Source organism: Pelodiscus sinensis, chromosome 2 (assembly GCF_052426305.1).
Source record: "Pelodiscus sinensis isolate ZL-2025 chromosome 2, ASM5242630v1, whole genome shotgun sequence".
NCBI classification, from domain to species: Eukaryota; Metazoa; Chordata; order Testudines; family Trionychidae; genus Pelodiscus; species Pelodiscus sinensis.
The window spans coordinates 259,657,915-259,684,546 of record NC_143053.1 but is presented as its reverse complement, the minus strand read 5'-3'; the positions used below and the strand labels follow the sequence as shown (position 1 = coordinate 259,684,546).

The 26,632-nt window shown below is 51.2% G+C and overlaps 1 protein-coding gene across 12 annotated transcripts in view; it reads left to right on the top strand.

The window, feature by feature from the left end:
- Positions 1–26,425, top strand: part of MAP4 (microtubule associated protein 4) — a 250,361-nt gene extending 223,936 nt beyond the window's left edge. For 6 of the 12 annotated variants that reach the window (XM_075923035.2, XM_075923033.2, XM_075923028.2 and 3 more), the window contains 9 exons: positions 3,533–3,592; positions 3,744–4,069; positions 6,475–6,603; positions 8,503–8,595; positions 10,708–10,788; positions 13,789–13,870; positions 16,774–16,886; positions 20,000–20,156; positions 20,327–26,425. In XM_075923035.2, the coding sequence (XP_075779150.2) occupies positions 3,533–3,592; positions 3,744–4,069; positions 6,475–6,603; positions 8,503–8,595; positions 10,708–10,788; positions 13,789–13,870; positions 16,774–16,886; positions 20,000–20,156; positions 20,327–20,334 (1,049 nt within the window). In that variant the 3' untranslated portion in view covers positions 20,335–26,425. The remainder of the gene's footprint in view (positions 1–3,532; positions 3,593–3,743; positions 4,070–6,474; positions 6,604–8,502; positions 8,596–10,707; positions 10,789–13,788; positions 13,871–16,773; positions 16,887–19,999; positions 20,157–20,326) is intronic. The other 6 variants (XM_075923030.2, XM_075923032.2, XM_075923031.2 and 3 more) reach the window with 6 other exon arrangements.
- Positions 26,426–26,632: the final 207 nt, after the last annotated feature.

Sequence of the window (26,632 nt, the reverse complement as noted above, 5' to 3'; positions counted from 1 at the left end):
TTCCCTAGCTGTAAATTTATCAATGGAAATATTTCTGTTGGCTTGTATGTGTACAATGAAAATGTCATTCACCAACATTTACTGATACGCATCTACTATTTTCAAGCCCATCACAGGCCATCTAATTTTCACCGTTACCTTTTCATTAAGTGAAGTATAACTTGTATTTGGCTAAAGCTTCTCTTCCAGAAAGATATCTGGTATTGATCTGAAGACACCAAAAATGGGAAACCCCTCATTCCTCTTTGTAGTTTGCGCCAATAGTTAATCACAATCCCTGTTAAAAATGTGAGCCTTTTTCTAATTGAATTTGTCTGGCTTTAGCTTCCACACATTGCTTCTTGTTCTGCCTTTCTTTGCTAGATTAAAGTGCCCTTAATATTTGGTATGTTCTCCCTGTGAAGGGACTTGTAATCAACTCACTTCTTAGTTGTCTTGTTAATAAGCTAAACAGATTGAGCTCTTTAAGTCTCTCGCTATAAGGCATTTTCTCCAGCCATCAAATGATTTTTTGGCTGTTTTCTGTGCTCTCCCTACCTCTACTCATTATTCTCCTATTTATTCATCCAAGGATCATATTCGCCTTTTGCCAAAGCATCACACTGGGAATATATTGTGTTACTCATCTACTATGACCTCTAAATTCTTTTCAGAGCCAGCAGTCCCCCTGTCTGTAGGTCTGGCCTGCGATCCTTGTTCTTAGATGGGTAATTTTGCCTTTAGCTATATTAAAACACATTTTGACTGAACGTGCCCCCATCTTGCCAAACAATCCAGATAACTCTGCCTGACTTTCTAGTCCTCATCAGTTACTACTGTCAGTCTGTCATTGGCAAATGTTGTCAGCAGTGATTTTATATTTACTTCCAGATCACTGCTGAACACGTTGAATAGCACTGGGCCTAGTACCGGGCCCCGTGGAACCCTAGTAGAGACACTCCTACTCAGTTTAAAAAAAAAAAAAAAAAGTCCAGTGTCACCTTAAAGACTAACAATTTTGTTATGTTTACCAACTGTTCACACCTCTTCCTTTGTGACACCATCATAGAACCTAACCACATCATCCATGCCGTCAAAGACGTGTTCACCTGCACATCTGTTAATGTGATCTATGCCATCATGGGCCATATATGCTCCTCTGCCATGTACTTTGCACAAACCAGACTGTCTCTGCTCAACAGACTAAATGGGAACAAATCAGACATCAAGAACGATAACATACAAAAACCAGTGGGAGAACATTTTAACCTCCCTGGTTAAATTTTAAAGTTGCCATTCTCAAGCAGAAAAACTTCAAAAACAGGCTGCAACATGAAACTGCTAAACACGGCTACCTCTGAAACTCCTGTTCAGTGAAGACGATTCCTCATTTCTGCTTTCTCAGTTAGCCACTTCTTAATCCAATGAATTTGTGTTTTCTTGATTTTTGCATAGTGCCCATTTTTAATCAGAATACTACGTGATAGTAAATCAAATGCCTTAAGAAAAGTCTGCTACATCAATGCAATTACCTGTGTCAGTCAAACTAGTAATTTCATCAGGAGTGAAATCAGGTGCATTTGACAAGATCTATTTTCCACCAAACCATATTGACTGGAATTATTCGTATTCAGATCCTTTCATTCTTTGCCTATAGAGTCCTTTATGGACCTTTTCTACTATTTTGCTTGGGATTGGTGACAGGACTAAACAACTCTACAGCTGCCCTGCCACCCTGCTGGTTCTTTTCAAAGATTTCCACAGCATTACCACTCTTCCAGTCTTTTGGGATTTCCCTTGGACTCCATGATTATTTAAAAATGAGCAACTGCAGAGCAGTGATCTTTGTAGGCAACTATTGGGACTCTTGGTCGCAAGTTCTCCAGACCTGTTAACTTAAAAATATGTTATTTAACATCCTTCTTGATTATTAATGGATTGGAAAATGTTTCAACTTCATGTGATAGGAGTACCTTATCCTGCCTCTTTCTAGATACAGAACAGAAATAGTTATCGAACACTGCCTTTTCTGCATCGTTAACAATGTTACTAGAGACATCTAGTAATGGGCCTATACCACGGCTATTATTTTTATGCCTGATCATACTAATAACAAAAAATCCCACCTCCTTATTTTCTGTAGCCCTGCCCACCATGGAATTTCCCTAATGTCTTTAGTGTCTCTTATCAATCTTCTGTACTTCCTAACTTCTAATTTATTCTGTTGATTAGTGTCTTTTTTTGGTATGGTTTCTAATTGTTCATTTCAATTTACCACCTGAGGGTGGGCTGTAAGTCAAAGTTGTCCTCTGTTGTTGTTGGAGTTCTATGGGTTTTTGGACATCTAATTACCGTATCTTAAAGAATTCCCAATTTTCATTTACTTTTTTCTGTTTCAAAATTTTTCTTCCCTCTCAGTTTGTCTCATAAGTTTCCTTAACTTTTAGAAATTAGCTCTTTTAAAGCACTAAATATATCTATTACCTCGTGGGTCTGTCTTTTGTTTGTCTATATTGAATGTAATCAGGTCATGATCACTGGTCCCTAGGCAACCACGAACTTCCAGTCTCTTGAATAATTCATTTTTATCTGTCATCATGAGGTTCAGAATAGTTACCTTGTATTGCGTGCAACAACTTCTTATCAGAAAACCATCCAGTAAAATTATCATCAGGTAAGAGATGAGGCCAAAGTTTATAGCTAAATACGTTTGCCAATAAGGATAAATAAATCCCTGTGGGGGAGGGGTAGCTCAGTGGTTTGAGCATTGGCCTGCTAAACCCAAGGTTGTGAGTTCAATCCTTGCAGAGGCCATTTAGGGATTTAGGGCAAAAAAAATGGTCAGGGATGGTACTTGGTCCTGCTGTGAAGGCAGGGGACTGGACTCGGTGACCTTTCAAGGTCCCTTCCAGTTCTAGGAGATAGGCAATCTCCATTAATTTATAAATAAGGATGCATTTTTGTATTTGGTATTCAATTGAGACAAGGCCCCAAATTGATGGAAGTAAAGCAGAGAGCTGGAGTCATGAAAGATATCAGTTGAATGTCCCCAGCAAGCAATTGCTGAAAGAGATAGGAAAACCATTGTATAAAGATGAAAAAAAACAAAGTAGCTCTCACTCACCATCCTGAGGCCTAGCCCTGTTAACTTTCTCAGTCTTCTCTGAAATTTTTCTCTGTGTGATTGATTCTCCCTGTGAAGGAGGCAAGTTGTTCCATATCTCATGAAATAAGATGACACTCTTGTAATGAGGGCAAGATCAGCCAGGCATGGGGAGCAGTTGATGTGATGTGATGCTTTGATGTTTCCCTCTAAATAGCAGGAAAGTAACCCTAAAATGAGTGGCAGTCGTGAGATCCAAAAAAGGACAAGTATACATTGCAGAAGGAGCTGATAGCTAAGGAGCAGCAAAGAATGCCTGGCCACTCGTAGAAGCTATGCTAGCATGCCCAAAGGATCAGTCTGTGCATTGGCTTTCGCTTCCAGGAGCACCAATGCATCTGTTCTCAATGAAAAAATGCAGAAAAGTTTGACAGCTTTTGTACTTTTTAGCTATCAAGACTGAAACAAAGCTTGCAGATGCTAAGAAGACCCCCATGAAGTCACCATCAGGTAACCTCCTTCGGTTCTTGCATCTAAATGCTTTTCTACTTGACTGCAGAACTGTGTAATCAACGCGCTATTGTGTATCTTTCCAGTTGGGTATCTGCCTGCTTGAGGTGATTATTTACTCAGTCTTCCCTTTCTGCCATGATTATTGCAGCAGATCTGAGCCGCCCAAAGAGTGCTCCTGCAAGCGCTTCGAAAAGCAGTGCCACCACCCCTACGGCTACCACCCCAGGTACTCCTGCCTCACCGGGAGTAGCCACCAGCCGCCCCAAACCCAAGCCAGCTGCAGCCAGACCCACCACAGCTTTGCGCGTAACTCCAGAAGCTAAAATACCATCAACATTTAAAGCACCACTTAAAACCAGCCCTGTTGCCAAGCCGCCTCGCCCAGCCAGCAGCGTGTCTGCCCCGGACCTGAAGAACATACGATCCAAAATCGGATCCACAGATAACATTAAACATCAGCCTGGTGGAGGAAGGGTAAGTCTCCTCAGTCGGTTCCTAGGACTGCTCACCTGCACTTAAGAGCCATTGTTGGTCCTTACTGCTTTCAGTTACTCTGTGCTCACTGCCTTCCCGTATTCAGACTCTGCAGAGCTCCTTCTGGGTTCCCCATGTGCACAAGGCAATTGCAAGGAAGCACCATTAGCATATAGAGAAGTACGCATTAAAATGTTGCACGGAAGAGTATGGAATATGAACAGAATTCCTCAGCTCTTTGCCATGGAGAAACAGAGGCACACTCCTGATCTGGAGACCAGCTTGTGTGACACCACCAAGCGCATTTACATGTCAGACGATCTGTTTGAGCAGAGGATTTAGGTCTGCTGAATTGTACAGCAGATAAGTAATGTGCCACTACACAGACAGTCTGGATTAAGGAGCAAGTCCCGGGACCTACATCTCTCCTGCAAAGGTTATCACCTCAAGCAGAGGTGGAGGGGGGCCGCATGTGCTAGTCGTAGGACCCCCTCTGGTGGCCACAGACAGATAACTGAGGAAGAGGGGGATGGACTGAGCACTGCCATGGGAAAAAGCAGATGCCCCAGTTTAAGGAGTGGGTAGCATGTTGTTTCATTCAATGCAGAGGTGCTCATTAATTTTTCCCGTGTGCTTCTCTGAATGAGAAAAGCCTTGGTCTGTTTCCGTGGAGTTCCTTGTAAGGGTCACCCATTAGACTGATTACCATGTATTCATTTTTCATCCGAAGACAAAATTGACATTTCCGTCCATCTTCTAGAGGTAGAAATGGGAAGCTATCATCAGATGACACCTACTCCCCAACTCTGATGGTGTATTGAATTAGCAACTTGCCTTTGGCCAGGGGCTTTACTTTGTGTAAAATGGAGTGAACTGCAGCACCTTTCCTTTCAATACAGAGGAGTGGTTTCCATTCTGAAACTGATTTTCCATTCTGATCTCTGTAACCGTGGAGAAGCACTTTTTAGTGGGAGCCTTAGTCTCTGAAAGGCACTAATCCTAAGGGCAGTCGTGAGCTGCATTGGGGTGTACCATAAACCACATCACCTACTTGAAAAATAAGGTACCACCAAGTTGTGTAAAGTCCTGCATGTTAGAACGGTAGAAGGACGTGACCTGTTTCCAGAGCCAAGAAGCCCAGAGAGTGCTGCTGGAAGTATGCAGGGGGGTACACGGAAGGTGGATGGCTAAGTACTGACCGAGAATGTCAGGCCATGTAAGGAAAGCTGGGCCAGCGTCCAGAGAGGGAGAAGGATCCAAACAGGGTAAGCCAGAGCTGGCTGGAGCCCTGGAAGTGAGAACCAGGGGAGGAGTGCTCTCAAATTGAATGCAAGTTGAGACTAGATAGAACTTCACTAAACACCATTAAGGTCCTTCAGAAATCGGATCAAAGACTGTGTAAGAATTCTAGAGGCATGGAAAGTGTTCTGCCTAGACTTGAGGGCTGTTGGTTCTAGCGGTACAGGAGACCTTCCCTCGTTTTATTGTACCATTTCCATTTCATAACATCAGTAATGCCTGATAGTGTGTGTGTTAAAGAGGCTTGTGTTTTTTGCAGGGCTTTTAAAGTTGCTTCTGTTTCTTAGGACCCTCTCCAAAGAAGAATGGCTTTGAAGTGTTGCCTGTTTTACTGCTGTGTTAATTGGGTCAGCAGGGAACAGAAACCTTTATCTTTAAATAAAAAAATTAGCCGTGGGTGCACTCACCGTTTGTGATGAGCATTGGTTAAAAAGTAAGAAATCGACCGAAAAGTGGTGCCTCTCAGGCAGACGCTGCATTTTTCGAAAACGACAAATCCTCATGTTGAACTAAGTGCAACTTTTTGCTTTTGCACCCCTCTAGATTGACTAAACCTTAATACATACGATGAGTCATGTGTCTTCACCCCTGTACTCAGCATAATTTACCACATGAATCAAGCGGAGGTGCTCTGGGCGATGAGTAATGGAAATAAAATGCAGACACATCTAGCAGAACGCCTGCGGTAGTAACATTTTACAGGTGGGAGGGAAATCTCCAGCTAAACCTATGGAGCTAAAAAAACTATAGCACGGGCTCAGCAGTTAGGGCACAATTTGGTACAAGTGTTCAGTTGTGAAGAGCATAATTCTTCCACGGAGCCTTGACCACCTACCCCAGTAAGGAGCCCTACAATTCTGATTCATGAAGGGATTTTTTCCGAGCATTTCACTTCTCTGAGTAAGACCGTGCCTTCTGCTTGACCAGTCCCAGATCTGAGATCTCACACTGCCTCGCTATTTTAATGTGTTGAGTTCTAAAGAGATCGCTCTGGCTTGTCCAGTCCGCTGACTCTGTCTTGGTCGTTGATTTGAACGCTATCATTTTCTCCCATCGTTTACTTTGATTCTCATGGTTAAAATCATCCTCCATTTGTCTCCATATAGGCTAAAGTAGAGAAAAAACCAGAATCAGCCGGTGCTGTGCGAAAGTCTGAACCCAATGCAGTCTCTAAAATGGCTACTACTAAAACAACTATAACAAAAGAGGGTGCACAAAAGCAGCCTAATGGGAAAGTGAGTTTTGTTTCAGTCTTTTATCCTTGGAAGATGAAAGGAAAACTTTTTTCCACTTGAGTCACTTTCCCTTCTATTTAGTTGTTTTGCTTTCTCTTGTCTGCGTCACTGTTCCCTGCCCCCCACCTGCCCACGTGCACCGTTTCCACATCTTTCCTGGGACACTGCCAGTAAAATGCAGTCGGGTGTATTCCTTGTGACTCCGCAAATAGCTTTTCAGAACCTGACTTCCACATTGCTGGAGTGGCATCCTCTGCCTTTCCTTTTTGATGGGCTGGTCCTCTCTGAGGAAAACCTCCCTTCTCTGTGGATGCTGCCATTTTGGGATTAGAAAGAAGGAGCTAAGGTCCTGGCACTTTCAACCAAAAAAATTGAGAACTGGTGACCTACCATCATCCCTTTAGCTGCCCAGGCCTAGTTTCACCCGGGGCGGCCCATCCATATAGGAAAACTAGGCGGTCGCCTAGGGCGCCAAGTTAAATGGGGCGCCAAATGGTGGCGCAAGATCATTGAGGGGTTTGAAGGTGGGGACGTCGATTGCATGGTTCGCCTAGGGCTCCAGTTGCTGTCAGCTAGTCTAGGGCCGCCCCGGGTTTCACCAGTATTGTTTTTAACCCCTCACCACTAGTTATTGGCTTTCTATCCTGAAATTCTGTCATGAAGTCGTATTCTAGCATATGACCTGTGGGGGAAGGACTAGAGAAGAGGAGGCCTGGCAGTGAAAGTGTGGTTTTTGTGAGCTGGTGCTAGCTTCTGATACACTATCAGGTAGACTAGACGGATGGCTGGATGGATGTAGAAAGAGAAGATGGCGTTGATCTTGCTTTTAAATGTTTTGTTCCACAAAATTAGAGTGAGCAAACTGGTAAGTTTTCACGGCAGGGTACATTTGTGGTTTCTTGTTGCACTAAATCCAATCTACCTAAATCAGCAAGTACCCTTTGAAAAACCTTCTGAAACTATGGATCTGTTGATGGTTCTAGCTACTGGTGGCGTCTTCGGTGTCCAAAAACAAAGGGCTGTAAGCGGTAAAGCTTTCAGCCTCTTTTTAATTTATCTTGTTGTACCTTTGGTGTTTCTGACTGCTGTACAGTCAGTAACTTCTAGGACTGAACTCGGGGACTTACCATTACAGGGTTGTTTTTTTAAGAATAGAGTGGTAGCATTCCCTTAGCTTTTGAGGGCTCATAGCCTTAGCTTTTTCGTGTGCTTAATGGGTCTGGAATTGTTTGTGTGTTAGATAATCTGTTTCTCCTGTATCTGGCTAGCATCAGACCTGGTGCCAATTAAACTAAATTGGTGGTTTGACACCCTTCCATGTAGTCATTGCTTTCAGGATTAGGCTTTACTGCTGAGAGGTTTTCAGATGCATTGTCCAATGTTTGAGTCATTCCCCAGGAAACTGGAAAGGTTTGAAACTGCAGAGACTAACCAGTTGGTAGGTTGTCAGAGGCAGCGACTTGGCTCAACAAGGTGAAAGTGTGCGAGTGAAGGAACGGAGAAGACCATGCCAGTTCTCAGTGCTGCAATGCATGGCTGAGCATCCCTTGAGGAAGTCATTGCGAGAGACTTGTTGTTGATCTCCACGTGCGGAGCTGCAGTCAGGCACTCTTGGAACGCTAGTCTGTACATTACACTCAGAAAACATTGTCCTCCATAATAGCACTAAAGCTGTCACTACTACTACTGTCTGCTTAGCTGTGCTCTGCCTCTATCCTTTGTTCACTCTCTCTCTCTCTCTCTCTCTCCAGTTCTTTCACACCTAATACTGAAGTTGGGTTGAAGTTTAACACAGCTCTTTGTTTATCCATCACGTCGCAGCATGACTCCAGTCTGCCGTATGACAATTCTAACCAGTCCTCTTCCCTTGTGTCGTTTTTCCATTCTGTAACACTCCAGGTCCAGATAGTCTCCAAAAAAGCGAACTACAGCCATGTTCAGTCCAAGTGTGGTTCCAAGGACAATATTAAGCATGTCCCTGGAGGTGGGAATGTAAGTATGGGCCCTGGATAACCTATCTTTCCACTAACTGTTCTTGTACTGCTTTTGTATGTGGTGTCTTGAGAATATTTTTTTCAGGCAGATCAGCACGACAGAATTAAGACTTCTGCAGAGTATGTAGGTAGACTTTTTCCTGAGCTGTAGCAGGTTTAATATGTGAGCGCCTGTTCCACTTCTCAGACGAGCATTTGACCCATTCCCCAGTGATCTAAAGCAAGGAGGACTTGTATCAGGAGAAAAACTTGAAAAGCTTCTGAGGGTGAACAGTTCTGATCTTTGTTTAGTTACTAACTTAAAAGTGGCGTCTCACATTCAAGGCTGCTGGTTGCAGTGGAAGTAGGGAGGTGTGCTTGCCGAGGCTTGCTGAGCTGGTGAGTGTTCATACACACTGTGGATTTCAGATGGCGGTAGTATGGCTAGGTCTCTAGAGCTGAGTGGGTGGAGCAATGCCAAATTCCCATCTGGATGCTGAAAAACGCTAGGCTTTAAAGATGTCCTGTGTTGTCGGGCCAGGCCACCTGTCCCACCAGTCACAGCTTGTAGCAAGACAAAGGGTCCATGCCAGAGTGTTTTACCCTGAAAGTAATTATTTGTTTCTGGGAAGGCAGAGTCTGGATGCTAGAAGCAATAGCAGCTTTGCCACTGTTTAAATATGGAGGGTGATCAGGTGGGAGTGTCTGTTGCTTGCTGCTGCTAATTTTTCCATTGTCCCTATGCCCAACATGCTGACAGCTGTTGCTGTTGAAGTTCAAAATGCCCCTGCTTCATGTCCTGAGTGAGGGTGTCACCTGGAGTGAAGTCCTGGCTCTCCTTTCTCCGTTCCACTGACTCGATGCAATTGTCAGATTAAAAACGTGTTTAAGCAGTGCTGTCTGAAAAAGCTGACGTGAATCCCTTCAGCTCCTCTTACAGGATGCAGTAGAGAGGAGTGCAGCATCCGTGGCCTGCAAGTATCCAGCCTTTGGGGGCAAACTTGGTGCTTGGCCATGTACTCTGTACGTTGTCACCTGCTTCTGCATCTTGAGCCACTCACTCGATTTTGAGGGGCTGTAAATATTGCCTTGAAAATTGTGTGGGGTGCAGAGCGTGCTCTGTAAGCACCTCCTTGAGATACACAGGTGTGGTTGTCGTCTTGGTTCTGCATCAACTCTTGTCATCAAAGTCTTCCATAAGTTATTGCAAGAAGATCCCGAAGACCTCCATGGTGGGTTTTATTTAATAAACTTGTTAAATCAAAGGCCTCTCCTCCTTTTCACAGCTAGATAACAGCTTTTTCTTCCAGGTGTAGCAAGAGCACAGCTACCAAGGAGTACAAGTGTAATTTTCATTGAATCAGGTTTTTATTCTCTTTGTGCTGAGATTAATGTCTCGCAGTTCAGTTTGCCAGAGCTTGGCATACATTGTGTGTGTGGTACAATTGTATCCTTCATGGATGTGCGATGTTCTGGGGGTTGGAGCGTGTGTAATCTGCTGTAGAGGTGATTTTGTAGGCATACTTTACTTTTCTGCTCTGCGGCTCAGCCAGAAGATTGAGGTGAGGTGGTTAAAGACTGGCTCGTCAACCGTTGTTTGTGTGCACATACAATGCTTTTTTCTAATTGGTACGTTCCTGGCTCTTACTGTTAATTTGGTCTAACTGTGTATCCCCAGAGCTTGGAACATAATGTTTCTATATAATCTGGATTGCTGGCCCAGGTTTCTTTCAGCCATACTGCTGAAGAGCAGCTGTTATGCACTCAAAGGGGCTTTATTTTATAAACCGCTGCTTTTCTGCTGATTGGTGTTTTGTACAGTGTTTTTCTGGGTGGGCCTCGCGTACATTTTCCTCCTCTGTTCTCAACAGAAATGTTACAGAATCAAACCTTGGGTTGCGGGGAATGTTTCTCACTTTACCTGAAAAATCCCGTGTAATCAACTGCAGACCTGTCCTCTTCTCTCAGTTTTTCTGTTCTTCCATCCCCCCGAGGGGATGTTTCCAGTTCTAGGGAAAAGGCTTGCCCTCTTCCAGCTCTGTTCTCCCGCTCTTGCTCTCTTCCTCTCACCGCTGCATCTCTCCTCCACAGTCCACTAGTGAACAGAGAATAAAGTGCTTATCATTTTCAGGTTCCAAATGCCCCAAAGCCAACTTCAGGCAGCCGCTCCCAGCCGTCCAACGCCCCCAAACACAGTCCAAGCAGTACCAATGTGAGTAGAAGAGCCAGACAGGTGCACCTGGCTGCTTATGATTGGATTTCCGTTTGTCCGTTTTGCATTCCCTCTGTTATACCTGGCTACTGTACCAGGTATCCCCTTCTGAGGTGTTTCCTTAGGCAGGCAGAATGAGAGAGTCATATCCTTGCCTCTACTCACAGACGCTCCCTGTTCTGGAAGTTTTTAACCACACAGCTGACAGGAGTCCATGGGTTGAAAAGTCCATGGTTTCAGTGCTGCCTCTTTCTTCAGTAATGGCTGGTGGGGAACAGAGTGATTAACAAAAGCTTAGCGATTCAGGGTTAGTGTTGTCATTAAAAAACCCACAGCTGTGCTGTAGTAGACGTGACTGGGACTCACTGGCCAATTCATTCAGTGACCTCAGAAAAAACAGGGAAACTTGCTTGCTCTGCCTTCTGTGTGCACAGGGGGTGATTGACTTTCTGGATACCTGAGAAGTTAAGGTAAAAGGCTGCAGACTATTTTACTGCTTTCACTATGCCTAGCAGAAATACCCCCAACGCAGCAGCATTAGACTTTACCTGGAAATGTTTTAGATTTCTAAAAATAAGGAGAACAATACAAAAGTAAAGCAATAGAAATAAAATGTCTACTGTACGTTTAACTCTAGCGAGAGGGGTAAGACATTTGGTTAGCCCACTGGAGATGCATTTTATCCCTGTTACCAAAGGGTCTGGATTAGATCATTTGGAATTCTTCTAAGAGCAGGTGGATTCTTTGTGCCTTGAGGCTACCACCTTGTTCGCAGGCTAATGAAGGTAGCAACAGCACACTTCCTGAGGCAACTAAATCAGAGCACCAGAGGCTGAGAACATGGCCTTTAGAGGGAGAAGGTCACTGTTTCACATAGTAAGTTTCGTTGTCGAGTTAGCTATGGGAGACTGAGACTTTTACAGCTGTCAATCACAATGTCTTCTTCAAAGTCCTTGTTCACGTATCCAGATGTTACCATTCAGATAGCCAGGCTACAAACTGGAGAGCTCAGAGAGCATGATGGGACCTAGTGCATCTCTCTGCCCTAGCTAACCGTGAACATTCCCATCTTCTGAAGGTGGTTTAGTGGCTTGAGCGAAATAAATTTAATCTTAGCCCAGTTTTCAGCAAACCAATGGTCATGTCCTATAAAAGCCACCATCACTAATTGGCAACTTTATTGGCAGACTCTGGGATGGCCAAGGATTGAACGGATCCCGGCCACTGAACTCTCTTCTAACCTCTGGAGGGCTCACTGGCTCCTCCAGGTCAGGATTGAGAGACAGCGGCACGGGACAATATAGAGGGAGCTTGTTCTCCTTCTGGTTGGACTGTATCTACTGTGAACAGAGCACCGAGTCCAGCCAGCTCACCCCCCCCCCCCCCCCCCCCCCAGCTTCACATGTGAATCCCGATGCTTCTCAGTAAGCTTGTAGTGGGGGTCCGTGTGGAAATCGCAATGATTCCTCAGCTCCCAGATCTGCGAAAGAGCTCTGGGGAAGCTTGGGAGCGTGTCTCTCTTGCCAAGAGAAGTTGGTCCCATAAAAGCTAGTCCCTCATTCGTGTCCCCTCTAGTTTGTACAGAGATGAACTCAGTGGGCAGGAAATGCTGATACTGAATATTCCAAGCCAGGAGGTACTAGATAAGTGGATCTCCCCGAGTCCCTGCCCACACAGGTTATTCCTATTAAAGTCACTGGACGTTACGAATGCCCCGCGGGGGAAACCTTGGCGATAGAGCAGTTTCCATGCAGTATTTTTTAAATTAACCATGCAAGAATAACTTCCTTTGCCACCGAAAGGCAGCGTCCTCTGGGTGGCACAGCTCAGCTCTTTGGTGGCACGCGGCAATGTGACAGGTCAGAAGAGAAGGATCACACGCTACTGGAAACTCCCTGTGGCACAGTTATGGAGGGTACCAGGGCTAACACCCCGTTCTGGGGGAAAGGCTGTGAAAACACTTACAGTAGCAGCAGCCTTGGCTTTTCCATCCTTCCCTAAAGAGGGCACCTCCACCCACCCCATGCTAACCTCATGCTAGGACACTGACTCGTTACTGACGGAAGTCCACTCGATACACGCGGCAATTAAAGAGGCCGTGTCCGCATTTCGGCCCAACCCCCGACCTCTCCCCCCCCCCCCCCCCCCCAACAAATTTTTCCCAGCAGTTGCCTGGAGCTGTCAGTTGGTTAGGACTGGCCCTACCCCCAACCAGCCTGTCTTTATAATAGTGGTAAGACACAGTCCTAGGTGCGGCAGTGCTATCCCCACACGTAGCAGTGCATGCCTGTCAACATGGCCAAAAGGAACGGACTTAGTATCAGGTGGATCCCTGTCTTGGTGCGTTGGCTGAAGATGGTAGGAAAACATTGGAGCCCATGGCACATGTTGGTGCCACAGAAGGCTAGCCTGGCTCCAAATCATAGAATCCCAGGGCTGGAAGAGACCTCAGGAGTCATCGAGTCCAGCCCCCTGCCCGAAGCAGCCTCAGCTAAATCATCCCAGCCAGGGCTTGGTCAAGCCGAGACTTAAAAATCTCTAGGGATGGACCAACACTGCTGATTGCTCTCCTGGCACTTGGCAGCAGGCAACACAGGAGAGGTTTAAAAATCAAGGCTGGTGTTGAGTCGAAACAGCCTGGGGAACTTGGTGGAATCGATTTCTTCGGCCTATGCCCTATGGTGTGTGAGGTGCGTTTCTGGTCACTATCCTTCTGTGCTGGTTTTATTCGGTGCATGTTTCTACTTGCACTTATGAACTCTTCGTTGGCTGGGGCAGGGCCTTTGATGATCCTAATCACTGTTTGCTGTTTTCATAAGAATTCTTGAAACCTTCACCAGCAGTGCTGCTTGACACCTGCCAGCCAGGGCACTGAGAGGAAAAGTGTGGCCAGGGGAGACTAAGACCTCCTAAATAGAAACTGCTTTTCTGGTGGGACAGTGGTTTTCACTTTCATAAGAAATGTCTTTGTGCTGAGCTCGTCCCTGCCTGTCTCTGCAGGTGCAGATCCCCAGCAAGAAAGTCGACATTTCCAAAGTGTCCTCAAAGTGCGGCTCTAAAACGAACATCAAGCACAAGCCAGGTAAAACGCCTGCCCTGTCCCCTCGCGCATTGCCAGCTTGTGAGTGTTGGGTGTCAGCCGGGCATAACCTCCCATCACAACTGGAACAAGTTGGGGGGGGGCGGATGGTCTTCGGAAGGGAAGTATCTAGTTTTGTGTGGATGCAGCGTGAGTGCCTGGTTCAAGGAAGGAATCGGGAGAGCTGTGTCCATCCCAGCTGTAAGAGTGTCTTGCCCCAAAAGCAAGTTGTTACACAAGCTTCAAACAAAGCAAATCTGCCTCAGTTTCCCTGACTCTACATGGTGAGAGCCCTGTCTTTTTAAGGGTTTTTAGGCTTACTGAGATCTTGAGAGGAAAGGCTTTGGAGAGAAGGGAAATAACCTCTCAGCACCTCTGGGGAACAGATGCAGGAGACCTTGTGGTGTTATAACAATTCATACTTTATAGAATGCTTGTTGTCAGATGAGCCTGAACCACTATCTGAGGGCTGAGCAGGCCCCTCTCTCTGAAATGCTGACAGGGTCGCGGTCCAAGGTGTTGCAGTTGCAGACCAGTTATCTGAATGTTGCTCTGTGTCAGATCAGGCTGACCCTTGAGTAAGTCCAGAGAGTATGGTCCAGCCCCTGGACTTTCTGGCTTTTACAGCAGCCAGGGCCGACCGTCCGCACACACGGGTCCCCTTACAATGAAACGTGTGCAGGCGAAGAAACCCAAGTTCACAGAGCAAAGCGGAGAACAAACGCTACAAGTTAGTCTTTGTTTCCAAAGGGCCCCCAGGCCCAGCCTGGGAGTCTCTTGGGTTGGAAGCAGTTCAACCTTGTGCACAAAATGTTATGGCCCCGTGCATGAAAAACTCTCTTCCCGCTCCGAGAACATCGTGTCAGAAGCTTGACCTCTGTGTATTCAGTGTTTTGCAGTAACGAGCTTTACACTCCAGTAACTGCTCTTGTCCAGGGCTGACTGGAAGGCAATAGTCTGGCAAGAACGATCTGTTATGTCACATTTTGAACCAATTGTGTGTGGCCAAAATGGTGGGATAAAATCCCTCGGCCAGAAAGAGTTCTGCTCACGCAAGCAAAACTGAGAAACTCCTTTCAAATGCTGAGGAGCTTATGTATTTAATGAGGTCCCTCGCCAGTGTTTGCTTTCGAATAAAATCGTTAGAGGCAGCAGAACGACACGCTGCACGTCCCCTGTTACTTGGGTAGGAGTTGCAGCCCTGCCGCGTTCACGGAGAACTTCCCACAGATCTCATAAGAACGGCCAGACCGGGTCAGACCAAAGGTCCATCTGGCCCAGTGCCCTGTCTGCCCACAGTGGCCAGCGCCAGGGGCCCCAGGGGAGTGAACAGAACAGGGATTCCTCATGTGCTCCCTCCCCTGTCGCCCATCTCCAGTCTCTGACAAACGGAGGCCAGGGACACCATTCCCGCCCATCCTGGCTAACAGCCATCGATGGACCTAGCCTCCATGAATCCACCTAGCTCTTTTTTGAACCCTGTTCAAGTCCTGGTCTCGAGTGGATCTTGGTCTCCCAGTCCCTCCAGCAGAGTGCAGCTCTGTCAAATCTCAGAACTGGCTTATTTCTCCCTCTCCTCCCCTCCCTCCCACGTTCAGGTAGGGCAGGGGTGGGTTGGAGGCCGCTGACCCCCAGAAAAATCAGTCGGGGGCCACACATGAAAGTGAGAAGCAAAAAAACCCAACCCACCACCAAACCTTCACTGCCGTGGCCCCGGCTGCAAAGGAGAAAGACCCTCCCCCGATTCCCCTCGCACCCCAGAGCCTAGAGGGGCCCAGGCGAGTAGATTTGGTCTGCTCCAGCCCTGTGGTGGGGACGATGGGGGGGGGGGGGTCTAGAGCGCCAGCGCAGGCTCCTCAATGCTGGGGGAGCCCCAAGCCTTCGGGGCCAGAGCCGGGGGCCTCATCTGGCCTCCAGTACCCCACCTAAGGTGAGGACGTGCTTGTTCTGTGGGTGAGGCTGACAGAGGGTTGCCCCTGGGCCGTTCGTGCCGTGTCCCTGGCGTGTCTGGGATCAGGCAGGTCCCCGTCCCAAGATGACAGTGATGCGTGGCTGCAGGTTTACAATTGCAGCTCATGGGGACGGGGAGGGAATGGAAAAGAAGTGAAGATAAGAGCGGCCAGGCTGGGTCAGTCCACAGGCCCATCGAGCCCAGCATCCTGGCTGCCCACAGTGGCCAGTGCCCGGTGCCCCAGGTGGGAGGAACAGAACATACAATCCAGTGGCCCATCCTCTGTCCCCCATTCCTGGTTTCTGGCAAACAGGCATGGGACACGGCTCTGCCCTAGCTGGCTGGCAGCCATTGCTCGCCCTGCAGGTCGGTCTTGGTCTGGATAAACTAATGGGGGAATGAAGTGAAGGGAGGGGAGTCCGAAATCTCCCGCCAAGATCGGGTTGTGGGTCCCTCGCAAGCATCCGTGTGAATAACGAGATGAGGTTCCCGAAGGGCCTGGAGGGGGCGGGAGCTGCAGACGTAGCTAGAGGAGGGATTCCAAAATAACCTGGATCGGCCATGGCTGGCCCATGCTCCTCTGGAGGAGAGACGTGGGCAGCGTCTCTGGTGTAATGTGCCGTTCTCCCTGTGTGCCCCTGCTGACGTGGAGCATTCTCTGCCCGGGCTGGGTTCTGGGACTCGTCCTTACGTGGCTTGCGGTTTGGTACGCAGAGCGCGAGCGCGCCAGCCTTCCTCTGGAGCATCCTCCCATTCGAGCCCAGGCCTCAGTTGGCTAAAGGCTGCGACGCTTGATGCCCTGTTCCACTCGACCCCCCCAAGGGAATTGGCGCAGCAGAACTCGGGGAGGGGGCGGGTTTGGAGCAGGAGGAGGGAGGCCCTGGCTCAGACTCTGCTCCACGTGCTCGCCTGTTGTGGACACCGTGGTGAATTCCCCCCTCTTCTCTCCTTGCAGGCGGGGGAGATGTCAAAATTGAGAACCAGAAGCTGAACTTCAAGGAGAAGGCGCAGGCGAAAGTGGGCTCTCTGGACAGCGCGGGACACGCGCCAGCAGGCGGCACGGCGAAGGTGCGTGTCGTCCGGCTCTCACGTGGCGAGGGGGGGTTCTTGAACTCAGTTCAGGTCTGTCTTGTGGCTTGTGCTTCCCGGCTGCCCCTGCCAGTGGGCCCGCGGCCGTTCCTCCATTCTGTTCTACTGCAGTGCGCCGCACCCGTGCCACAGGGATTACGGCCTGGCCTCGGACCCGTGGGAGTCGGTGTCAGCGTCAGCGCTGGGTCCCAGCGAGGCTAACGTAAGTGTTGCCAAGCTCCAGGCCGGGGAAACCTGCTGTAGAGAGAGTCTAGTGAATTTGTGTGGCTCCCCCGGGAGGGTCTGAGAAGAAGCTGAACCTTTTAGACTAGCTCAGTCATTAGGCCCATGTTGCAGGGGTGAGAGGGAAGCTTCACAGCTGACTCTCCTCCCTCCATGGTGCTGGTAAATAAAATAAATTAATGGAGATGCCTATCTCCCAGAACTGGAAGGGACCTTGAAGGTCATCAAGTCCAGTCCCCTGCCTTCACAGCAGGACCAAGTACCATCCCGGACAAATTTTTGCCCCAAATGGCCTCTACAAGGATTGAACTCACAACCCTGGGTTTAGCAGGCCAATGCTCAAACCACTGAGCTATCCTTCCCCTGGTAGAACACCAGCTTGCTCAGCCCGGCAGGCACCTGTGTCGCTTCCAAGCTGCACCGGTCACAGCAACTGGAAGGCTCTTTGGAAGTCCTCTCCCACACGGAGCCACTGAGATCCATGCGCTCTGGGCTGTGAGCAGGCATTTTATTACAGCAAGGAATCTGTCTGGTCGAATCCTCCCTGGGTACAGGTATCCTCATGCCACCCCCAGCCTGAGCCCTTCCTCTGGACAGCTGGGAGAATGAATTCTTGCGGAAGCGCTGGGAAGCTGCCTCAGTACAGCACTTCTCTGCTACGAGGACACGAGATCGTTCCAGCAGCCCTCAGCCACAGCTCTGCAAACTGCATTGGAGCGTCTGCTTTACTACAGCCACGAGGCAGCTGCCTTTTAGGGGCGGGAAACCCATCTCCGCTCAGATGAGCTGCTCCCTGGGGGTGCGCAAACACTTCAAACCACGTGCACCTGAGACCGGAGCTAGGGCAGGGGAGCGGGCGGGGAAGGGTCGGGTCGCTCACGCCAGAGGTTTAATTCTAAGCATCAAGGCAAAGGGGCTCGCTGGTAGCACTGAGGAAGGGAGGAACCCTGCGTTCCAGCACAGAGAACAAAGTCATCTCGGCCGCTGGAGAGAGGCCTCCCCTGCCAGATGCTTTCGGTTTCCGTCGTTTCAATGGTGTTCCCTGCGAGTTTGAATCTTTTTACTCAATGTTAGCGCTCTGACAATCAGACCTCAGCAGGCAGATGGCTTTAGGTAGCTCTCAAAGTAGTTGATCTCTGCGGGTGGGGCTGGTTTGTGCTAGGCTGGCCCGTCGGTTTCTGCTCGACAGTAATTGCACCAGTGCAGGTTGCTGGTGGCCCAGGCAGTGTCTGTCACCCCACGACCAGTTGGCGTTATTTGTCAGAGCTGGCAGTCGCTGGGGGCCCAGGGCCCAGAGCCCAGGCAGCGTGCCAAAGCCTCTCACCTGAACAGACCCTGCCAGGCCTCGTGCTCTGTTGGCAGCGTGGGAGGCTGGCGAGACTCCATTCAGGGCTCCGCGGGTCAGGCAGTAAGTCTGAGGCACGGAACTGAAGAGGAAAGGGGCTTTTCTGCCTGTAACTGCCCTTCAGTGATGGCCGAGGGGCGCGGTGTTTGCGCTGCGTGCTGGACAGTGGCGTGGAGTTGGGCGCCTTGCGAGTGCCCGTGCGTGTTCCTTTGGCATTGTCGGAATGACAGGTTCGTTCACTCGGGTTTAAATGCCAGACAGACGTGGGCCCGGGGTCTGCGAGGGCTGCACGAGGCGGGCGTGGCCTTGCAAACTGCTGCCGGATGGGCAGCCCCACGAGGCAGTGGCCCTTCCGTAATCAGTGAGGTCTCCCAGCCCCTGCGCAGATTCCCTGACAGGAAACGCAGAATCCGTTTCCCAAACGCTTTCTCTTGGCTGCGGGAGGGGCCCGTTTTCTAAGGGGCTTCTCCCCAGGCGCACGGCAAGAGGAGCAGCGCGGTGGAGTGCGGTTGCTGCTCGTCTCGGGGGTGTGGCCCTGTCCGGACTGTGCCTGGCGCTCCGATACGGTACGGAGCTACGCTGCCCCTGTGAGCACAGCCTGCCCCTGGACACGTCTCTTCCCCCTCCCCCCGTCACATTGCAGTGGGGCTTTCCAGCTGATCCTGTCTTCCCGGGGAGAAGCCACAGCTACAGTTTAGCGCTGGTCACTCGTTTCCCCCACACAGCGCACTGGAAACCAGTGATCCCAAATAGGGTCACCCGTGTTACGGGGAAGGTGCCAAAGGACAGAGCTGCCCCAAATGGCCGTAGACCAGCTTCAGCCTGGATGCGGGTCGTTCTCCTGTGCGAGCTTGCCTTTGGGGGTGGTAAGCAATAAGCAACAGGAACCAGTAAATTAGAGATTGTCCCGTTGTACTATGTTCAGGTCCCTTCCGTTTTAATCGTACAGGGTAACACTTGCTCGTTCTCTCAGGTGTGGTGAAATGCAGACGTGCATCCAGGCAGCGTGGCGGGCTGGCGGATTGAATCCAGCCCCACCCCTTCTGCCTGAGACCCCGCCCCTTCCTGGAGCACAGAATCGGGTGCCCTCCCACCCTGGCCTGGGGAACTGGCAAGTCTGTCGACCCCTCTGGTGGTGTCGTTTTTGTTCCAGTCTGCTGCTAGTGTGGCACCGGGAGGGGGATGTGCTGCGTCTCCCCTGAGAGCGGCTAGGCGTGAATACGGCGAGAGCTGGTTTGGGGCAGCGGTGCGGCTCGCTAGCCCAGATGTGGGAGGCCAGTGAGGTTTTGTGAGAGACTGGCGTTGCAGGGTATCAAAGCGTGGCCCTGCCACGTGCTGCTCAGCACAGGCGGCTTAGCCGGACGTGATTGTAGCATGTCTCTGCTCCCTGGCTAACCCCCACCCCCAATCTGGGGGCGTGCTGAGGGGGCGTCTCTGGAACCCTGGTGGTGGCTTCTTCCCTCCATTTCGTCCTCACCCTTCTACTGACACGTGGCTCCCCCCCCCCCCCATGGTTTCATTGTAGCCCGAGGGGAGCGAAGAGACAGCCCCTCAGAACGCAGCGGCACCGGTGCCCCAGGCAGGCGGCGACACGCGGGAGAACGGAGTCGGGCCGACCGCGCCCGCTGTGGGCGGCGACCAAAGGGAAATCCAGAGCTTTGGCACCCAGATACAAGAAACAAGTACGTACGCCGGCCTTCCCCTCTCAGCTCTGCCGGGAGGGGAGGGGAGGGCAGGGGAGGGGCGAGCACTCGCAGCCGCCGGGGACCGCCGGCCTCACCGCTTTGCGCTTGACTCTTCCCTCAGTCGTTTGCCTGACTTTTAATGAAGAAAATTGCCTTTTATTTTCCAGGCCTCTAATGATGACATTATGGTATCATCCTCCGCCCCTTCTCTCTCCTCCCCCTGCCCCTCTCACCTGCCCCCTTGTGTCGCTGCAGATTGAATCCCACACACTGACGTTCCGTGAGGCGGCCCCGGCTCGCACGGACCACGGAGCGGACCTCGGCGTCTCCAAACCCCCCACCTTTCCGGCAGCACTTCCCCCTGGCGTAGCACGTCCGTCAGCGAGAGCCCCGGCTCCATTGGCTCCTCACCGCGGCGGCAGCCAGCTCAGCAAGGCTTGTGACTCGTCCCCCCCACCCCCCGTGTGCTTCCCAGTCGCTCAGCTTGGACCCCTTAACCCAGCACCTGGCTTTGGGGGGAAGGGCCAGCTTCCCTTTCGGGGGTGCTGTCTGCCACCGGGGCCGCGTAGCGGTTCACCCGCCCAGCCCAGGAATCATTTCCGCGTGACAGGCCCAGGCGGGTCTCAGGCTCTGGTGACCCCATGTTGAGCAGAAGGGCCGCCCTTTCCTCTCTCACCTCAACGCTTCTCGCTCGCCCAGGCCACCGGCGCGTCTCGACGTCTGTCTTCGGGGCAGGTCTCCAGCCCCCACGTGCTTAAAGCCTCTGGGAAGGGCACCGAGGCTCGGTCTGTGGCCGCATTTGGGCGGACGAGGTGGGGCTGCGGGTGGCCAAAGCCAGGCCGGAGTTAAAGGGGATAAGCGGTGATCTTCCTCTTTCGTAGCGTTCTCTCCCGCTGCTTCAGTTTCTGCTGTTCCTATGGAAGGATTATCTATATTATACACACTCATTAGGCTGTTTTCAATGTTGACTTTAACCGTTATATTTTTTTTGTGATGAAGTGTTGCCGATGATTTATTGTGCCCTGAACCCAGGCTAAGTTTCCTTTTCTCTCTTTCCTTCTTTCCCTAACCATAGGAGTAAAAACATTAACCGCTGCTGCCGTGCTGGCTTCTTATCGACATATCCAGCAATTGTAACTCTTGTTTTTCTTTGTGTTGGTTTTTTTTTAATATTTTAAAATGATGGAGCAAATTCCTGGGATTAAGCCATGGCTGAAAGGAACGGCGTAAGAATGTGCTAAAAAAATCTCTTGCTGTAACTTCAACTAAGCTTTGTATTGACTGCAACAAGAGATGCTTAGAGACCTTCTGGAGGGGAATAACCAAGCCCTGCGATGCCCTGGCACCTTTGTCGTTGCTTCTGTTGGCTTAACAAAGGGCGCCAAGTGTATTTATTAACTCGAATAGCCACAGGCCGTGTGGTGGAGGTGATGGTGATTTTATTTGTATTGTTTGGCCAGGGTGTTCTGCCAGGGAGAAATGCAGGAGGCTGCTTCAAACAGAGTGTGGCAGGTTAATGCAGGGTGCGTTGTCTGATGCAAGGGACTCAGTGTGATGTGTGTTGGTTTTAACCAAAAGGCCAATGTAGGGGTAACCGGATTACCTGGCTACATGCAGTCTGGTGAGAGGCAAGGATGGGAAAGGCCGTCTCCCATCCGGGGTGCCAGAGAGGGAGACCGGAAAGTCTGTGGAAGGTCGGGGGGAGCAGAGAAGGCAGGCTTGCAATACGAAGGAGTCACACCCGGGTTCGCCCGGAGAGCACACGCCATTACGGTCTGAGCTCCGCTTTTATGTTGCAAACGACACTAAAGAAACAAAATGTCCATCAACAGAATCCATGTTCTCGACTCATCCGACTAACTCACGCAAAAAGCATAACAAAGCACAGGGATCAAAGTGAACTGAGGACAGACCCTGCTGAGGGGCTGGCCTGTCTGAAGTAGGGGGGGTGGAGAGGGCCCACAGCTTCCGTTGCTTGTGGGACTATTCTCTTTGGGAAGCTGACAAGGATACGATAACCCAGAATCTGTATTTACACACAAAGATTCTTATTGCACTTGTATTTTTTATATTAAAGTTTGCATGATTTCTAATAAAATGGCATTAAAATGTACTAGTGTGCATCCAAGTGGTCTGCTAGTCTCCGAAGTGCTTTTTCCTCTAAATACAAAATTGAATAAACAATGCAGATTTGCACCTAACCGGGGCTGTGATATATACCCTGTTCTCTCCCCAAAACTCCCCGTTCCCGTTCCCCTTCCCCCATCCCCCCGCCTTTCCTCGCCAGCTCATGACACGCACGCTCTACCCCTAGGGCCAGGGAGAAGTTGCTGGGCCCGTCAGGTTCTCTGGGCTTGAAAGTTTCCCGTAATTGCTTTCATCTCTCACTGCTTGCGTTGGGGGCCCACCCCAAGGGGGTTGCTAGTCTCAGGCCCTCTTTTCCCTCTCCTCCAACATTTACCTCCACCTGGAAAGAGGGACGCTGGAGACGTAGGGCTGAGGCTGCCCCACAGGTGGCCAGAAGTGGCCAACCCATCGATTGACAGTTTCCTCCCAGTGGGGTGGGTTAAGAGGTGGCCCAGCAGCCCGTGCCGTCCCGCTACCTCAGGGAGGGAACGGAACCTGTGTGGCGTCAAGTCTCCCCTCAGGGCAAGAGGGCAGAACGGAAGCACCGTGGCAGCTGCGCTGGTTCTGCAGGTGCTGGCTCAGATCTTTCTTCATGTTCCTAAAGACCCATCGCCTGCATGTCGCCCTCTCGGTATATATCACGGCCCCTTCTCTGAGGCTTCCTCCGTTTGGTTACTAAATTCGAAACCCGGGCGAGATCTGTCAGTCTGTGAGGTGGGGTCGAGCGGGCAGGGGGCCTCGGCGCGGGGGAGGTGCTGTTCAGAGGGACAACGAATCCCCTGGACAGGAGACGGCACAGATTTTGCTTCCCAGGGCAGCGCTGGACGGGGGCTCGGCCGTAGGAGAGCTGAGGGCTGCACTGGCTGGCGTGTTTGTGCCGTCGGGTGGGCGCACGTCACCCCGGGACGCAGTCTCTCCATCCCCGCTGGCCTGGGGAGCCCCAGCCTTGGAACACCAGAGGCCGGGAATCGGAAGTCAGGCGTGGGACTCCCTTGCGGGCCCCGGCGTGGAGAAACGTGCGCTACTGAGGGCGGTACCGGGGGGGCCGGCTGATCGACCCCAGCCACCTGCTCCACACCCCTGTGGCCAGTGCGTGGTTGTTTTCTTCCGACTGGCTTGCACGCGGCAACGTCCCGTTCTCGGGGCCCTTGGGAGAGGAAAGCCGTTGAGGCAGGGTGTGGGACAGTCCTTTGGGCTGGCGGCAGCGGGCCGCGGCGGGAAGGCGGACAGCAACACGGCACTTTATGTTCTGAGATTGCAAGAGAACCCAGAGTGAACGGTTCAGCCCCCCCCGCCCCTCCCGATTTGCTTTTATCCGCTGCCGTGGCCGGCGGGTTAGCTCACGCAGCTGCGGAAGGCAGGCCGGTCGCTACGTGTGCACAAACCATCCCACACGCTCACAGGGCTGCGCTGACACTACCAGCGCTCTGCTTCTCTGCCACTTTTCGCTAACTCTTGTGCCTGTGTGTAGGTGACTTAAACTAGCTCCAGAGACACCAGCTTGGGTTCCTTAGGACAGTTTCAGTTTTACCAGGGGATTTGTATTTTATTTTATTGTAAAGAAACAGCTGTAAATATTGCTAGCCGGGAACTGGTTCTCCGCGTGTGGTGGAAACGGCTCTGGTTCCCTGCATGGAGGGATGGGCGCAAGCGCTGAATTGTGCTGAGACGCCAGGGCCGTTCTGCAGCAGGTTGGGAAATACCTGAGAGGGGCAGGAAATGCCGTTCGTCCTGGTTTGCCTTGAAATATTTGGGACGCGGACCCACTGGCTCAATGCCTGAGCCATCGCCCTTCGCTGCTCAAAGCCGCTTCCCTTGCAGTCCGGCGCGGACGCCAGTGGGAGCAGGCCGGGCCCCTGTGCAGGGCCCAGCTTCTGGGCAGCGGGGATTGCACTGCGCGAAGGGGCCAGAGGTTCTTTCTTCAGCTGCATCGTCTCCAGTTGGCGCATGTAGCAAGAGGCTTCTCGTGAGCTGGGCCTCTCTCCGGGGTGGAGGGATGCCGGCTGGGTGGGCTTCAACCAGCTGGGGATTGGGGAGGGTTGATCCTAGGCCCCTGTAGTAAGTCAATTCCCTGTTGAACCATGGAGTCCAAATTACACGGGAGACTTGAATATAAAGGTTCCTGGCTTGAGACGCCCTCGCAGACCTAGTGAGTTCCTCTGGGTTCCCAGGAATCTGCAAGCCGCTGGCATAACCGGGGGGCCAGATGGGGTGGGGGAGGGGTGTTCCTTGGCACCCCCCACCTGCTAAGCCCATCTGACAGGAAACCGTGGGCGACCATGGACTTGTGCGGGGAGGGGCAGGAAAGCTGCAGGCAGGATGGGAAGGGCTGGAAAGGGGGATCCACCCTGCTAGCAAGAGCGGCTCCCATGCAGCCAGGGCAGGGTGCTGGGGCCTGGCACCTCTCTGGGCATGTGGCTAATACTGGGCGTGGCTGCTGCCGGCAGAGGGGAGGTTAACAGGCTCTTTGGGAAGCGACTCCTGCAGGAGCTTGGCAGTTGCTGTTCAGTGGCGACTCGGTTCCACCGTCCCCCCTTGGGCTTCCTAACCACCCAGCCTGCCAGGCCAAGCTGGACTCGGGGCCACGGCGGCAGGAGGCTGCGGCTGCGTTGCCCTTGGCTGTCTCAGGGCTGCGTCTGTTCTGCTGGGCAGCACGTGGCCCCCGAGGCCAGGCGACAGCCAGAACCCGTCACCTCTTGTCCGTGGCCCCTACCGCTCATTGAGTGTAGCGCGCTGTGTGCGAATGGGGCCCTAGACTAGCACCCGGGGGTGTGGTGTCCTCTTCCTCGGGCGTTGCAACGCGGCTAGTCCGGAACTGCCAAGGGGGCCCAGGCTCTACCACGGGATGGACGAAGGTGAGAAAAGGCCCGGACTTCTTTAGCCTCGGGCCGTTTCCTGTAGTGCTCTCGCTGGGCTGCTGTGCCAAAGTTCGGGGGGAGCCGCCACTGGTTAGTTGGCTAGAGAACAGTGTGGTCTCTGGGGGGAAGAAACGCCCTTCTGCCCCAGCCCGTGCTGTGCCGTGGCCGCGTCGGTCCCAGGGTATGAGACACAAGGCGGGGGAGAGTTCACCTCTTTATTGGAACATCTGCTGCGGGGAGACGCTTTCGAGCAATGCGGAGCACAAGGGTGAGCTCTGGCCACCAGAACAGATGAGACCATCTCCACCGTGTGGCTCTGCCCCAAGGCACTCTGGGGTGTGTGTGTGTGGGGGGGGGGATACACGCGGGAAGATTCCACGCTTCCCACGGGAGTCTGGTGCACAGAGACATGTCGAGCTAGGGCTGTGTAAGGCATCCTCCGCCTTGCATTGCCCTTTGAGGATCTAGCCACAGTGCATTCTCCTTCTCACGCCTCGGTCAGTGTAAGGTCAGTCGAGTCTCCTTAATTCCAGCCCTCTGCTGACTTCCCTTACTGGCACTCGGTATTGCCGGGAGGCTCAGTGGTCCCTTAACATAGGTACATGGTGGACAAGCCATAAGTGGGAGAGGGGGTGGGTTGAGAGGCAAGTTATAATTCGAGCACAGGGCTAGGAGCAAGGAACTCGAGTTCTAATCCTGGCTTTGATGTTGTCTCCCTCTGTGGTCTTGGGAAGTTGCATAAAACTCTCGGGCTCAGTTTTCCTCATCTGCAAAATGGGGGTAATAATAGTTACCTCACACAGGTGCTGTGAGGTGTGATTAGTATGTGTAAGGTGCTCTCTGAGGGTCAAGTATTATCATTTTTGTGTTGTAGGAATATTATACAGAGGCGCCTTCTGTGTCCCGTGAGACGCACCGTAATGAGCGAGGAGCGCACGGAGCTGTCCTGTTTTGGCAGCGACTGTGCAGCCAATTGTTGCTGTAATGTTGAGTGATACAAATGTTCCTATAATCTAGAGGGTGCTGATGGGGGGAGGGGAAGGGCAGATTTTTGCATGGATGTAAAGGCCTCAGGGGAGGAGGTAGAATGCCGGAGGGGGAGAGCAAGCAAGCCCCTCGTATGGCCAGCAGGGAGCGAATTCATAGTTTACTTCTGCCTTTTTCACCCTCCTCTTCGAGTGTACAAGGCCGGTGTCTCCATTAGTAACATTTCCTGATTTGACGTTGTGATTCTTACTATTGTAAAGGATTGAAATAAAGCTTCTAGATGTTCAACCTGGACTCCAGCGTGAATTTGCATTTGTGGGGTCTGAGAATGTTCTGGGAAACAAACCTGGTTTGGACAGGGGGTTAACCTGGACAGAGCTGGGAGCCGGGTACATTCTCTCTCTGGCCGGACCACCCCAGGGAACTGAGCGGAGTTAATAGCGCTTAGATCCGAGTGCTGATGGGGCGCTATAGAGGGGCTGTCACGTTTCCTGCGGGGTT